The 14483-nt window shown below is 39.0% G+C and overlaps 1 protein-coding gene across 12 annotated transcripts in view; it reads right to left on the bottom strand.

The window, feature by feature from the left end:
- AFDN (afadin, adherens junction formation factor) overlaps positions 1 to 14483 on the bottom strand; it is a 438519-nt gene that overhangs the window by 203370 nt on the left and 220666 nt on the right. For 9 of the 12 annotated variants that reach the window (XM_082249807.1, XM_082249808.1, XM_082249806.1 and 6 more), the window contains 3 exons: positions 3809 to 3829; positions 2992 to 3137; positions 1162 to 1256 (listed from right to left, as the gene is read on the bottom strand). In XM_082249807.1, the coding sequence (XP_082105933.1) occupies positions 1162 to 1256; positions 2992 to 3137; positions 3809 to 3829 (262 nt within the window). The remainder of the gene's footprint in view (positions 1 to 1161; positions 1257 to 2991; positions 3138 to 3808; positions 3830 to 14483) is intronic. The other 3 variants (XM_082249811.1, XM_082249809.1, XM_082249817.1) reach the window with 1 other exon arrangement.

The following is a 14483-nucleotide window of genomic DNA, read 5'->3' as shown; positions in this document are numbered from 1 at the left end:
ATACACCCACACATCCACAGTCTTGGTGGATTGAGCACTAGCAGTTGATTTTTCTACAAGCATTTGACACTTTTTATTTTTTTTACTAAGGACTCACAGAATATAAACACATTTAAGCACTTTATGGACTATTTAAGTGTATCACAATTATTTATACATATTGGATTTATTTTGCATGAGAAGTTATAGCAAGCACTGTTTTGAAAAAAATTTTAGGCACAATATCGCATCAGCACTTAGCACTTTAATTTGATTAAATTGTATTTCTGTTGAAGCGGATCATTTATTTATATATTTAGCATTGAAGTGGCATCAAATATTGTTTTTGGTTTTACAGTATACAATTTATACCACATAATTTTGTTTTAAACATTGGTATTGTAGCACACCATACACAGTACAATCTGGGTTTACCACCATTATTGTTGAAATAGCAGTTAAATAGGAGATTTTTAGTCTTGCGCAACACTATTTATTTTATTTAAAGAACTGAAAACTGCTGTTCACAAATGCTCTCCATCCAACCTCACTGAGCTTGAGCTGTTTTGCAAGGAGGAATGGGAAAAAATTTCAGTCTCTCGATGTGCAAAACTGATAGAGACATACCCCAAGCGACTTACAGCTGTAATCGCAGCAAAAGGTGGCGCTACAAAGAATTAACTTAAGGGGGCTGAAAAATTTTGCATGCCCAATTTTTCAGTTTATTTGTTAAAGTTTGAAATATCCAATAAATTTCGCTCCACTTCATGATTGTGTCCCACTTGTTGATTCTTCACAAGAAATTACAGTTTTATATCTTTATGTTTGAAGCCTGAAATGTGGCAAAAGGTCGCAAAGTTCAAGGGGGCCGAATACTTTCGCAAGGCACCGTATGATCATAAATATAATTATTATAGCATTCATACCCAGGAACCTTGTAAGAAATATATTCAGCATGCATAAACTGAATTCTTGATTTTTTACTCCCAGAAATGGTTTCAAAATACATACTAACAAATATGGTTTCCAAATACATACTAACAAATATATGTATACTTTTTTTAATTATAACTTCCATACCATACACAGCAGTAACAAAAATGCACAAGCAACAACGTGAACACTTAAACATAATATATTTTTAAAATCATGTAATATTAGGTCATACACAATATTTCTAACCTATTTTTGGCCTTTGTAGGTTGTTCTCCTCTGGATCGTCTAAGAATGCTGGCATGTAATTACTTAGTTCTGACTGGAGGCAGTGCACTAAATACCTAGGTATGAAAAGATAATATAAGAGGAATGGATATTTTCCATTAGCGGTAAGAGATACAATTGGCATGTTTAGTTTGTGCATTAAAACAAACTGGAAGCTCCAGTAATTATAAAAATACCATTTCTTCCTCCACTGGTTGACTGATGGTTTGGCACATTGTTCCTGACATCGTAAAAAGCCTGAAGCATAACTCGGTTAAGGCTGACTTTATTGATTTCAATAGAGACACGTTTATTTTACTTGCATTCTAAAAAGTGTATGTATCCTACAACTTTAGAGAGCAAATTAAACTATATTACCGTCTCCTTCACGCAGTTAGATGTATCAAGACATCTGTCCCTAAGTATGGCTACACGTGAACAGCTACGGCTGCTCTCAGCCTAGCAATGCATTGTATAGGCTTAGCAGCCATTGATATTCGCATGCATCTGTTATTCCAGTCTCAAGAATCTGTTGAATCTTGCCACTGGAATCCGGTGCATTCAGTTAAATGCCTGTGTGAAAGAAGCCTAAAAAGGCTATCCAAATAAAGATATTAGGCTAAATTTACGCTCTACTTCATATTTATTGCTACCATCAGCTTCTGAAGGTGTGTATTGCAATAGGGATTTGTAAGATCCAGCTCATCTCTTTTTCAGATGTCCTGATCTGGGCTAGTTTATATGAACTGTCAAAAGACCCAGGCCTCACAAATTCCTTGTAATTGCATCCAAATGATTAATTCTGGATGCAGAGTACCACATTTGCATGGCTAAACCCACTAAAGTGAACAAGCGCACCTTTTCAGGAAATGTGATGATATGAATATACCTTCTGTTTGAAGAAGACAAACTTTAGAGGTAAGTTTATGGTCGCTTGTTTATGGTCGCTCCTCCTAAGTCAACTAGATACGCTATATTACCAAAAGTATTGGGACACCTGCCTTTACACGTATATGAACTTTAATGGCATCCCAGTCTTAGTCTGTAGGGTTCAGTATTGAGTTGTCCCACCATTTGCAGCTATAACAGCTTCAACTCTTCTGGGAAGGCTTTCCACAAGGTTTAGGTTTAGTGTCTATGGGAATGTTTGACCATTCTTCCAGAAGTGCATTTGTGAGGTCAAGGCACTGATGTAGGACAAGGGGGCCTGGCTCACATTCTCTGCTCTTATTAATCCTAACAGTGTTATATTGGGTCGAGCTCAGAACTCTGTGCAGGCCAGTCAAGTTCCTCCACCTCACTTACTCATCCATGTCTTTATGGACCTTGCTTTTAAAATTAAAAGCATATTGTTATATCTGCCCTCTAGGTGCAAAAAAAAAAAAACTGTTCATCCTTCCAGAAATTCAGTTAACACTTCATATCATTTACACTTTAGTTTGAGCTGCACTTACTATTGAGCCAGGTTATCAGGCCAGCCCAGCTCACCCATACAAAACAGAACATCTCCCATATATGTACGTAGAAGAAGAGAAGGGGAGCTTTCCTGTAGTTCACATCATGTGCAAGAAGCCTGGTGTGACAAGGCTGCACCTTCACAGATACAATACAGTGAGTAAGCGTTGTCAAACTAGGATCAAAAATGTTTTACTGAAAGGATAATCAGGTGGGACAAAGCCTGAAAATGAAAACTAATGCAGCTGCCACATCTGAGCAAATAAAGGCTGCAATATATTACATCTTATGCTTGAAAATAGATAAAATGTAAACACCCTATGCCATCGCCATCAAAGGAAATACAAGAGGTCTTACTTGAAAGCCATTTGGACTAAATGTGCCAAAACATCCTGAGCATCTAAAGTGATACGGCTGAGATCCCGGTCCTGTTTAATAAAATTGAGCAGCTCTGATGCATTTGCCATCCAGAATGCAAGTGCTCCAGCGATGTTTTTTTGCTTCTGCACAAATGAAAAAAGAAAAGAAATTATAATGTGTTTTAGATTATTATTTCTTAATAAATAAGCATAGACAGACCAGTAACACGATATGCAATATACAACAGTTAACAGATAAGAGCACTACAGTGTTTTTTTTTTTTTTTAAATTCAGTTTCAGCTATCCTTATAATAGTAATATTTTGAGAGTATATCCACAGGTATTAGATAAACCAAGTAAAAGAAGCCTAGTCTGGTAACTGATGCATACGTGTATCCAAGAAATATAATCCCAAGTACCACCTTCTATTGCTGTTAGTTGCCAGGACACAAATATCTGATACTGGTCTGTCAGAAACATTAACCAAAAGAATGCTACGCCAGGTTAGATGAGATCCAAAGAATAGGAACCATAGAGAAAATATAAGGGGTAAAAAAAAATAAATAAAAAAAAAGGAAAAAATAAAACTTTGCTTGCTTTTTATTTTCCACACTGAGGTGCATTAAGCAGAGGATTATGGGATGCCAAAAAGTTGCACAGTCAAAAAGAATTTTAGTACAGCACAAGTCCAGTTGTTGAATGAGTGTTATGAATTGTTCAGCCCAGCCATTTAAAGAAGAGTTTTACTCTTATATAAAAGCAGCGTGAGACCGAGCTAAGCTGGAGTAGCTGGAATTGTGTCTCATTGTCCTACCTGGTCACCCTGGTCTATTTCCTGGAGAATAACAGATGAGGAAATCAAGCAGAACAGAGAAAGAAACTTGTAAACAAATATGACAGACCAGATTTAAAACAGCTATTAAACTTACAAGAAAAAAAAATGTAATAGCACACAAAAACATACACAGTTCTTAACCTAAAAACATAAGCAAGCTGCTGCTACCATCTACAAATATATGTAAAGTGCATATGTAAATTTGAAGTTAAAGCCAAATCCACACAAAATTTATATTTCAGTTTTACTTCTTTCATTTCAAGTGATTACATGCTGACCTCACATTTTCTGATATATTCAAAACCAGCAACTGGTTCAATTAAACAGAAGTCCGCTAAAACTAAAATACAAATTTTAAACACAGAAGAATTGAGACTTTAGCATTTGGACTGTGCAGAGATACGGTTTCCTTACGTACACTGGAATTTGATCATCTACAGTAAAGCAATGTGGTAAGGATCCCTAGAGAAAAGTTAACACTTAATGGAAAACCCACTTTTTAGGAATCATAAAATACATACAAGGTTGATTGAGAACAAAAACACAAATATGATACAACACATCACTGTCCTATGAAAACACAACAGACACGTCAAGCATGATCTGGTGTTACAATCAGTGAACAAGGATAGAAAAGGTACAATAAGTGTGGAAAATGCATGTGTTTTAGCTTAATTTAGGCATACTAGGGAAAGGCTTATAATCTGGAAACCTCCAACCTGAACTATTTCAGAAACTCGATTCAATATAGGAAAAAAAATAATAATTATAAAAGACCAAGCACATAATAGTTTTGACATTTTAGAGCAAACTTGTGCTTTGACCAGTGATGGCGAACATTGGCATAGCAGATGTTTTGGAACTACATTTCCCATGATGCTCAAGTACACTCAAAACAAAAACACAAAAAAAGGGCGCTCCGACCTAGCGCATTATCCTCAATATAGGCTTTATTATTGAAACATAAAAATGGCTACTCACAAACGCAGGTGAAAATCAATCACATCAGACTCATGAACTTGAGTATCAGAAGTAGACCATACAGGTGTCCATAGTCTCATTAGGATGACGGCTGACGTGTTCCGAGGCATATGCCACTTCCTCAGAGCCACTCAGTGAGGATAATGCGTTAGGTCGGTGCAACTTTTTTTTGTGTTTTTGTTTGCAGTATTGTTGGACTGCCACAGTCCTTTAGGGCAGTGGTCCTCAACCCTGGCCTACAGGGCCCACTAACAGGCCAGATTTGCAAGATAACTGAAATACATCCCAGGTGATAGCATTTGCTGCTCATTGATTGCAGTACTCTAGTCTGCATCTCCCCAAGGTAATACCTAAAATCTGGCCTGTTAGTGGGCCCTGAGGACCGGAGTGGAGGATCACTGCTTTAGGGCAGCAAGACCTTGGCCATCCGAGACGCCATTTATAAAGTCCAGTCGGAAAAGCAGTTGGGGAAGCCTCATTTTCTGAGCGCAGGAGAAAGGTGGTTCATTCACCACATTTTGTTTGGAGCTGCTCAAGTACACTGCAGAGTGCACGAGCATCATGGGAAATGTATTCCAAAACATCTGGGATGCCAAGGTTTGCCATCACTGCCCTAGACTATGCTCATTAAACCTCTAAAAGGAAACTAGCAGTATGTACAGTAAATTCAGTCCATAACTAATGAAATTTAAAATGCCCAAGAGTAGTTTCCAAAGGACAACATATAGCTAGTAGTATTTAATCACATTCAATTAGACTTTATTTCATTTTTTTTTTTACGTTGAAAACGTTTATAGCTTCTGCAAGCCACTTCGAACGTTCTAATGATAAAATAAGGTCCACAATACTCTAGTTATTCCTCAATGGTACCTTTTTGGGAAATGAACATAGACCATTTAACAGCCATAGATGCATACAGCACCTTATCTATCCACTGAACACTAACATTTAAAGGGGTTCTTAAGGTGAAAGGTTTTTTACCTTAACCACTTAAGCCCCGGAAGATTTTACCCCCTTCCTGACCAGGGGGTTTTTTGCGATTTTTTACTGCGTGACTTTAACGGACAATTGCGCAGTCGTGCGACGCTGTACCTAAACGAATTTCACGTCCTTTTTTTCCCACAAACAGAGCTTTCTTTTGGTGGTATTTGATCACCTGTGCGATTTTTTGATCATGCGCTATAAACAAAAAAAGAGCGTAAATTTTGCAAAAATAACAATATTTTTCACTTTTTTTTTATATGAAATTCCCCCCCAAAAAAATTTAAAAATCAAAATTTTTTAACATTTTCGGCCAATTTGATTTATGCTACACGTTTGGTAAAAAAAAAAAAAAAAAAAAAAAGCGTATTTTGATTGGTTTGCGCAAAAGTTAACGCGTTTATTAACAAAGGGAAAGATTTTTGTCATTTTTGGTGTTTTTTTTTTTAACGAGTAATGGCGGCGATCTGCGATTTTTTTTGCGTTACTGCGACATTGCGGCGGACAGATCGGACCCTTGACTGACATTTTTGACACTTTTGGGGGTACCAGTGACATTACTGCAGTAATCAGTGCTATATATATGCACTGTTACTGTAAAATGGATTCCCATTTACTGGAGCACCTGGTATGAAAGTAGGCGTTGAACACGATAAATCCTTGGCATACTTACAATTATTTTTGACTGATGAGGTTATTGAAAAAATAGTTACCGAGACAAACCTGTACAAAGAGCAACACTTAGCTACTCTGCATCAGAAGTTTTCAAGAAGCAGAAAGTGGGAACCAGTGACCAAAGAGGACATTTGGAAATTTCTGGGCCTAATAATAGATCAGGGAGTGGTGGGGAAACCCCTGCAGAAGTGGTATTGGACAACTAATACATTAATTGCCACTCCATTCTTTGGCACAGTCATGTCAGAGTATAGATTTTTCCAGATCATGAAATATTTACACTTCGAAAACAATGAAGAATTTGAAGAAACTACTGCACCAAAACTAAAGAAAATTTGGGAAGTATCTCAAATGATTCTAAAGAATTTCTAACAGAACTATGTGCCAGAAAGAGATATCAGCATAGATGAAAGTTTAATGGCCTACAAGGGAAGGCTTAGCAGGGGAAATCCATTGCATCAAAGAGGGCACGATTTGGCATAAAATCCTACATGCTATGCGAATCGTCCACTGGCTACATTTGGAATTCAGTCATATAGGAAAAGGAACAAAATTCAATACAAAAAATACAGCAACTACGGAATGGCAACATCTTCTGTTCTTTCACTCATTGAGCCATTGCTAAATCAGGGCTATTGTGTAACAACCGTCAACTTTTACAAGTCTCCTGAACTATAAGAGTTTCTTCTGCAAATCAAAACAGATGCCTATGGAATCATTAGGACTAACTGGCGCGACATGCCGCAAAGGTTTGTCAAGAAGAAGCTTAAGACTAGAGAAATGGTTGCCTGGAATTAAGGCAAAATTATGGCACTGTGATGGAGTGACAAGAAAGATGTGTGCCTGATGAGTACAGTTCATGATACCTCCACTGTTATGGTATGCAGGAAAGGTGGGAAAGAAATTGTGAAGCCACAAGTAGTGATAGACTACAATAAACACCATGGGAGGTGTCGACAGAGGCGACCAAGCAATGACATTCTACCCAGCAATGAGGAAACCGCAAAAGAAGTACTACATGAAGATCTTCAGACATCTTCTTGAGGACTGCTTGTGGAATGTCTACATACTGGTTAAAAAAAAAAAAGGGACAAGCCTGTGATTTATTCTGACTTCATTTGCAAAGTTGAGGAAAAGAAAAGGAAAATAAGGAAAATCCGAAAGGAAAACATGTTCTATTGTCTCGATTGTGACGTCAGACTTTATGCAGTCCCATGTTTCAAAACTTTTCATAGCCGGATTGTTTACTAAACCAATATGCAGTGTCTAGTATTACAGTGATAAGTAATATTGCACCCTTGTTTGGACAAATTTCAGTGTTTTTGGTTTGTTAAATTATTGAATAAAATGTATTATATTATAATTTATGATTTTGTGTCTCAAGCTTCATCATACCCGGGATGTCTACTAGACTCTTGTTTGGACAGATTTACAGTATCTCACAAGAGTACACCCCTCACTTTTTTTTTGTAAATATTTTATTATATCTTCATGTGACAACACTAAAGAAATTACACTTTGCTACAACGTAAAGTAGTTTGTGTACAGCTTGTATAACAGTGTAAATTTGCTATCCCTCAAGATAGCACACAGCCATTCAGGTCTAAACCGCTGGCAAGAAAAGTCAGTACACCCCTAAGTGAGAGTGTCCAAATTGTGCCCAATTAGCCATTTTCCCTCCCGGATGTCATGTGACTCATTAGCGTTACAAGGTCTTAGGTGTGAATGGGGAGCAGGTGTGTTAAATTTGGTGTTATCGCTCTCTCTCTCTCTCTCTCTCATACTGGTCACTGGAAGTTCAACATGGCACCTCATGGCAAAGAACTCTGAGGATCTAAAAAAATGAAAGAATTGTTACTCTACATAAAGATGGCCTAGGCTATAAGAAGATTGCCAAGACCCTGAAACTGAGTTCTGAGGTTTCACTCAGAACAGGCCTCGCCATGGTCGACCAAAGAAGTTGAGTGCATGTGCTCAGCGTCATATCCAGAGGTTGTCTTTGGGAAATAGACATATGAGTGCAGCATTGCTGCAGAGGTTGAAGGGGTGATGTCAGCCGTCAGTGCTCAGACCACTGCATCAAATTGCACACTGCATCAAATTGGTCTGCATGGCTGTCGTCCCAGAAGGAAGTCTCTCCTAGGGCTGATGCACAAGAAAGCCTGAAAACAAGCAGACTAAGGACATGGATTACTGGAACCATGTCCTGTGGTCTGATGAGACCAAGATAAACTTATTTGGTTCAGATGGTGTCAAGCGTGTGTGGGGGCAAACAGGTGAGGAGTACAAAGATAAGTGTGTCTTGCCTGCAGTCAAGCATGGTGGTGGGAGTGTCATGGTCTGGGGCTGCATGGGTGCTGCCAGCACTGGGGAGCTACAGTTTATTGAGGGAACCATGAATGCCAATATGTACTGTGACATACTGTAGAAGATCATGATCCCCTCCCTTCAGAGGCTGGGCCGCAGGGCAGTATTCCAACATGATAACAACCTCAAACACACCTCCAAGACACTGACTTGCTAAAGAAGCTGAGGGTAAAGGTGATGGACTGACCAAGGATGTCCCCAGACCTATACACTAATGAGCATTTGTGGGGCATCCTTAAAACGGAAGGTAGAGGAGAGCAAGGTCTCTAACATCCACCAGCTCCTTGATGTCGTCATGGAGGAGTAGAAGACTCCAGTGGCAACCTGTGAAGCTCTTTTGAACTCAATGCCCAAGAGGGTTAAGGCAGTGCTGGAAAATAATGGTGGCCACACAAAATATTGACACTTTCGGCCCAAGATGGACTTTTTCACTAAGGGGTGCACTCACTTTTGTTGCCAGTGGTTTAGACATTAATTGCTGTGTGTTGAGCTATTTTGAGGGGGCAGCAAATTTACACTGTTATACAAGCTGTACACTCACTAGTTTACAATGTAGCAAAGTGTAATTTCTTCAGTGTTGTCACATGAGAAGATATAATAAAATATTTACAGAAATGTTAGGGGGTGTACTCACTTTTGTGAGATACTGTAAGTGAGTTATTCCTAAGAATTGCAGGCCTAAAATCTAAAATAACAAATTTCCATGCAAAACAATGTACCACTTTGACATTCAAAAATACTGACATAATCAGACCGCCAGGGAGGTTAATTGTGTGTATACTTTTCATAGGTTAAGGTTTCACCTTTGCATTTATCTTTATATTTGGTATATTAATTGGCGATATTTATTGTTTGCAGTATTCACCGACATGCATTCATTTTCAGCACACACACTTTAGGAATTGTTATTTGCACATTAATGAAAATGAAAAGAGCGTGCCATAATCCTAAATAACAGAATGGAGAACAGCAGTTGTATACAACAACTGTACATGTATGTGGACTTTATGGGCACATCATGAGAAAGATAACCATAATTCAAATATTCAAATATTTATTATTGGATAAACAAAATCAATGACACATTAAAATGATGAGACTGACCAAACATGGAGGTTTAGCTCACCAAACATGTACACAGAAAAACATAACTATTGAATGTATACAATAGAAATATAATACTGATCAGAAATGCATGGGTATGAGAATACGTCTGTTCAAAGGTCAACGCGTTTCGTGGTAAGCTTAGTCAGGACCGTATACAGACAGTTATAATCTTAAAATGAACAATACTAGTAATTGTACAGTATAATATAATTCTAAGTAAACATATGACTCTAGTGGGGGACAAACCTTCTCAAAATACACAGGCAAAATCCTGGTTTGGGGCAGACACCCGGGAAAATTTAGAACCAAAACACAGGTCCCTGTTTATCTAAATATGGGATGAAGAGAATGCATATATACGTAGTACTGGCTTATGAAAATTTAGAAAGATATAGTGATAATATGCATCATACCCCACTAATAATAAACACTTAGCAGGAGGGTGCATGAATAGTGGGTGCCTTATAACAATAAGAAATAAATACATCTTACTTGTAAAATAGAATATAGAAGATCTATGTAAGCAGCCTGGTCACCAGGACTGCCAATTCAACCAAAAGGATAAAGATTCTCTTGCGAGACCTGAGGGTAAAATAATAGTGAGTGTAGGGAATGGATATATGTGATATAATCCAATACATCCCATAATATCAAAATGATTTTAACTGTCTGTATACGGTCCTGACGAAGCAAACCGCGAAACGCGTTGACCTTTGAACAGACGTATTCTCATACCCATGCAATTCTGATATGTATTATATTTCTATTATATACATTCAATAGTTATGTTATTCTGTGTACATGTTTGGTGAGCTGGATCTCCATGTTTGGTCAGTCTCATCATTTTAATGGGTCATTGATTTTGTTTATCCAATAATAAATATTTAATATTTGAATTATGGTTATCTTTTTTATGATGTGCCCATAAAGTCTACATATATGTACAGTTGTTGTATACAACTGTTGTTCTCTATTCTGTTATTTGCACGTTTATTTACACATTTGCTGGTATAGGACAGTGCAGCACCACTGTTCTTTAGCATTTCACTTTTGGCTACCGATTGGCTAATCGGTGCCTGCAAAAGTCAGTTACACTTACCACCACACAGTGATAGTGCAGGAGTACTGTTTTATCTTTATTGTACCCAGCCTTAGTTTTAAATCCCACCCCAGGTCTGCATGGTAATTCATCGGTTTGCTGAATGTTGGAAATGTTGTTTGTATGTGGACTAAAGTTTGAGCCAGAAAAGACAATGGTGTCCTATAATGTCACTTATAAATTGCTAAACATAAAAGGTAAATTGTACAGATCAGGACTCAACAGTTTTAAAGCGGTAGTATACCGATTTTTGTGACTTTTACCTACAGGTAAGCCTATAATAAGGCTTACCTGTAGGTACAATTAATATTTCCTAGACCTGCACGGTTTAGGAGATATTTGCACTGCATGCAGCCGCGGACGCCAGCGGCGCATGAGCTCTGAAGGTCCAGCGGACCTTCAGAGTTCCATGCCGGGAAGTTGCCGGAAAGTTAATCCCCCGCGCGCATGCGCAGGAGTGACGTCACCGTGGCTCCGGCCACTGACAGCGCCGGAGGCGCCAAACCCAGAAGAGACATTGAGGGATCATGTCCGCTCCCACAGCGGTGTCCGGGGGTCTGTGTCGGGGCTTCGTTCTAAGGTAAGTTTTTCATAATGAGCTAGTATGCGATGCATACTAGCTCATTATGCCTTTGTCTAGCAGGGTTTTTTTTTTTTTTTTAGTATACTTCCGCTTTAAGGACAGTGAGGACAAATGGTTCTCAAGAGGCATGAAAAAGGCCATCCACGTCAAACTGGAACAATGGCCTATGGACAGTGTTGGGGGCTTTCACATATAATGCCATTTTAACATCTCTACTTAGGTAATCTGACAGTTCACACCTTCAGTCATGTGCCAAAAAATGAACACCTATCCAAACTTCTTGACATCAAGGATGGGATTATGTAACTAGAACAGAGTGATTCCATGACTTTTTCACGTCCCATCCTGTTCTTGGATGATCAGCAGCTACACATTTCATGGTGACGGGATTAAAGTGTCTGTGTAAACTTTATGAATATAAATGTTGGGATATCTTCCTGACACCCAATTAAACTGAAGAAGTGGCTTGCAGGAGCTATGAAACATCAACATTACAGAACAAGTCCAGTTGAATATGACTAACAACAATTACCTAACCCTCATAAACACAAAGAAATTTACGATATATATAGATATAGATAGATAGATATATATATATATACATATATATATATATATATATATACACAGTGGGTACGGAAAGTATTCAGACCCCCTTAAATTTTTCACTTAGGTTCATTCTTCTTCCTCATGAATGTACACATAGCACCCCATACTGACAGAAAAACACAGAATTGTTGACATTGTTGCAGATTTATTAAAAAAGAAAAACTAAAATATCACATGGTCCTTAGTATTCAGACCCTTTGCTGTGACACTCATATATTTAACTCAGGTGCTTTCCATTTCTTCTGATCATCCTTGAGATGGTTCTACACCTTCATTTGAGTCCAGCTGTGTTTGATTATACTGATTGGACTTGATTAGGAAAGCCACCCACCTGTCTATATAAGACCTTCCAGATCACAATGCATGTCAGAGCAAATGAGAATCATGAGGTCAAAGGAACTGCCTGAAGAGCTCAGAGACAGAATTGTGGCAAGGCACAGATCTGGCCAAGGTTACAAAAAGATTTCTGCTGCACTTAAGGTACCTAAGAGCACAGTGGCCTCCATAATAATCAAATGGAAGACGTTTGGGACGACCAGAACCCTTCCTAGAGCTGGCCGTCCAGCCAAACTGAGCTATCAGGGGAGAAGAGCCTTGGTGAGAGAGGTAAAGAAGAACCCAAAGATCACTGTGGCTGAGCTCCAGGGATGCAGTCAGGGGATGGGAGAAAGTTGTAGAAAGTCAACCATCACTGCAGCCCTCCACCAGTCGGGGCTTTATGGCAGAGTGGCCTGACGGAAGCCTCTCCTCAGTGTAAGACACATGAAAGCCCGCATGGAGTTTGCTAAAAAAAACACCTGAAGGACTCCAAGATGGTGAGAAATAAGATTCTCTGGTCTGATGAGACCAAAATAGAACTTTTTGGCCTTAATTCTAAGCGGTATGTGTGGAGAAAACCAGGCACTGCTCATCACCTGTCCAATACAGTCCCAACAGTGAAGCATGGTGGTGGCAGCATCATGCTGTGGGGGTGTTTTTCAGCTGCAGGGACAGGACGACTGGTTGCAATCGAGGGAAAGATGTATGCGGCCAAGTACAGGGATATCCTGGACAAAAACCTTCTCCAGAGTTCTCTGGACCTCAGACTGGGCCGAAGGTTTACCTTCCAACAAGACAATGACCCTAAGCACACAGCTAAAATAACGAAGGAGTGGCTTCACAACAACTCCGTGACTGTTCTTGAATGGCCCAGCCAGAGCCCTGACTTAAACCCAATTGAGCATCTCTGGAGAGACCTAAAAATGGCTGTCCACCAACGTTTACCATCCAACCTGACAGAACTGGAGAGGATCTGCAAGGAGGAATGGAAGAGGATCCCCAAATCCAGGTGTGAAAGACTTGTTGCATCTTTCCCAAAAAGACTCCTGGCTGTATTAGATCAAAAGGGGGCTTCTACTAAATACTGAGCAAAGGGTCTGAATACTTAGGACCATGTGATATTTCAGTTTTTCTTTTTTAATAAATCTGCAACAATGTCAACAATTCTGTGTTTTTCTGTCAGTATGGGGTGCTATGTGTACATGCATGAGGAAGAAGAATGAACCTAAATGATTTTAGCAAATGGCAGCAATATAACAGAGTGAAACATTTAAGGGGGTCTGAATACTTTCCGTACCCACTGTATTATATATATATATATATATATATATATATATATATATATATATATATATATATATAGAACAGTTTTTTTCAGGGTATAGCATCATGTCAATTAAAATCTTGGGATCCTGCTTTGGGGTTAATGAAATGAACAGGTGCATTAGATGGGACAGTGAGACATCCCCCAAAACAGGAATGGTTTTACAGGTGTAAGCCACTGAATTTTTTCCCTACTCGTAATTTCTGACTGTTTTAAACTAGTTTTGCACTTGGCTTGGGTCAGTGTCACTACTACTAGCAAGAGGAAATACCTGGACCCTATAGAGGTTGCACAAGCAGTCCAACTCCACCAGGATGGCACATCAATATGTGCCATTGCCAGAAGGTTTGCTGTGTCTTCCAGCACTGTCTCAAGAGCATGGAGGAGATTCCAGGAGACAGGCAGTTACTCTAGGAGAGCTAGACAGGGCCGTAGAAGGTCCTTAACCCATTAGCAGGACTGGTATCTGCTCCTTTTTTCAATGAGGAACAGGATGAGCACTGCCAGAGCCCTACAAAATGACCTCCAGCAGGCCAGTGGTGTGAATGTCTCTGACCAAACAATACGAAACAGACTTCATGAGGGTGGCCTGAGGGCCTGATATCCTCTA

This window comes from Pelophylax lessonae (genome assembly GCF_965119305.1).
Source record: "Pelophylax lessonae genome assembly, chromosome: 3".
NCBI classification, from domain to species: Eukaryota; Metazoa; Chordata; class Amphibia; order Anura; family Ranidae; genus Pelophylax; species Pelophylax lessonae.
The sequence above is the reverse complement of the archived record's forward strand: the minus strand, read 5'-3'. Positions and strand labels throughout refer to the sequence as shown.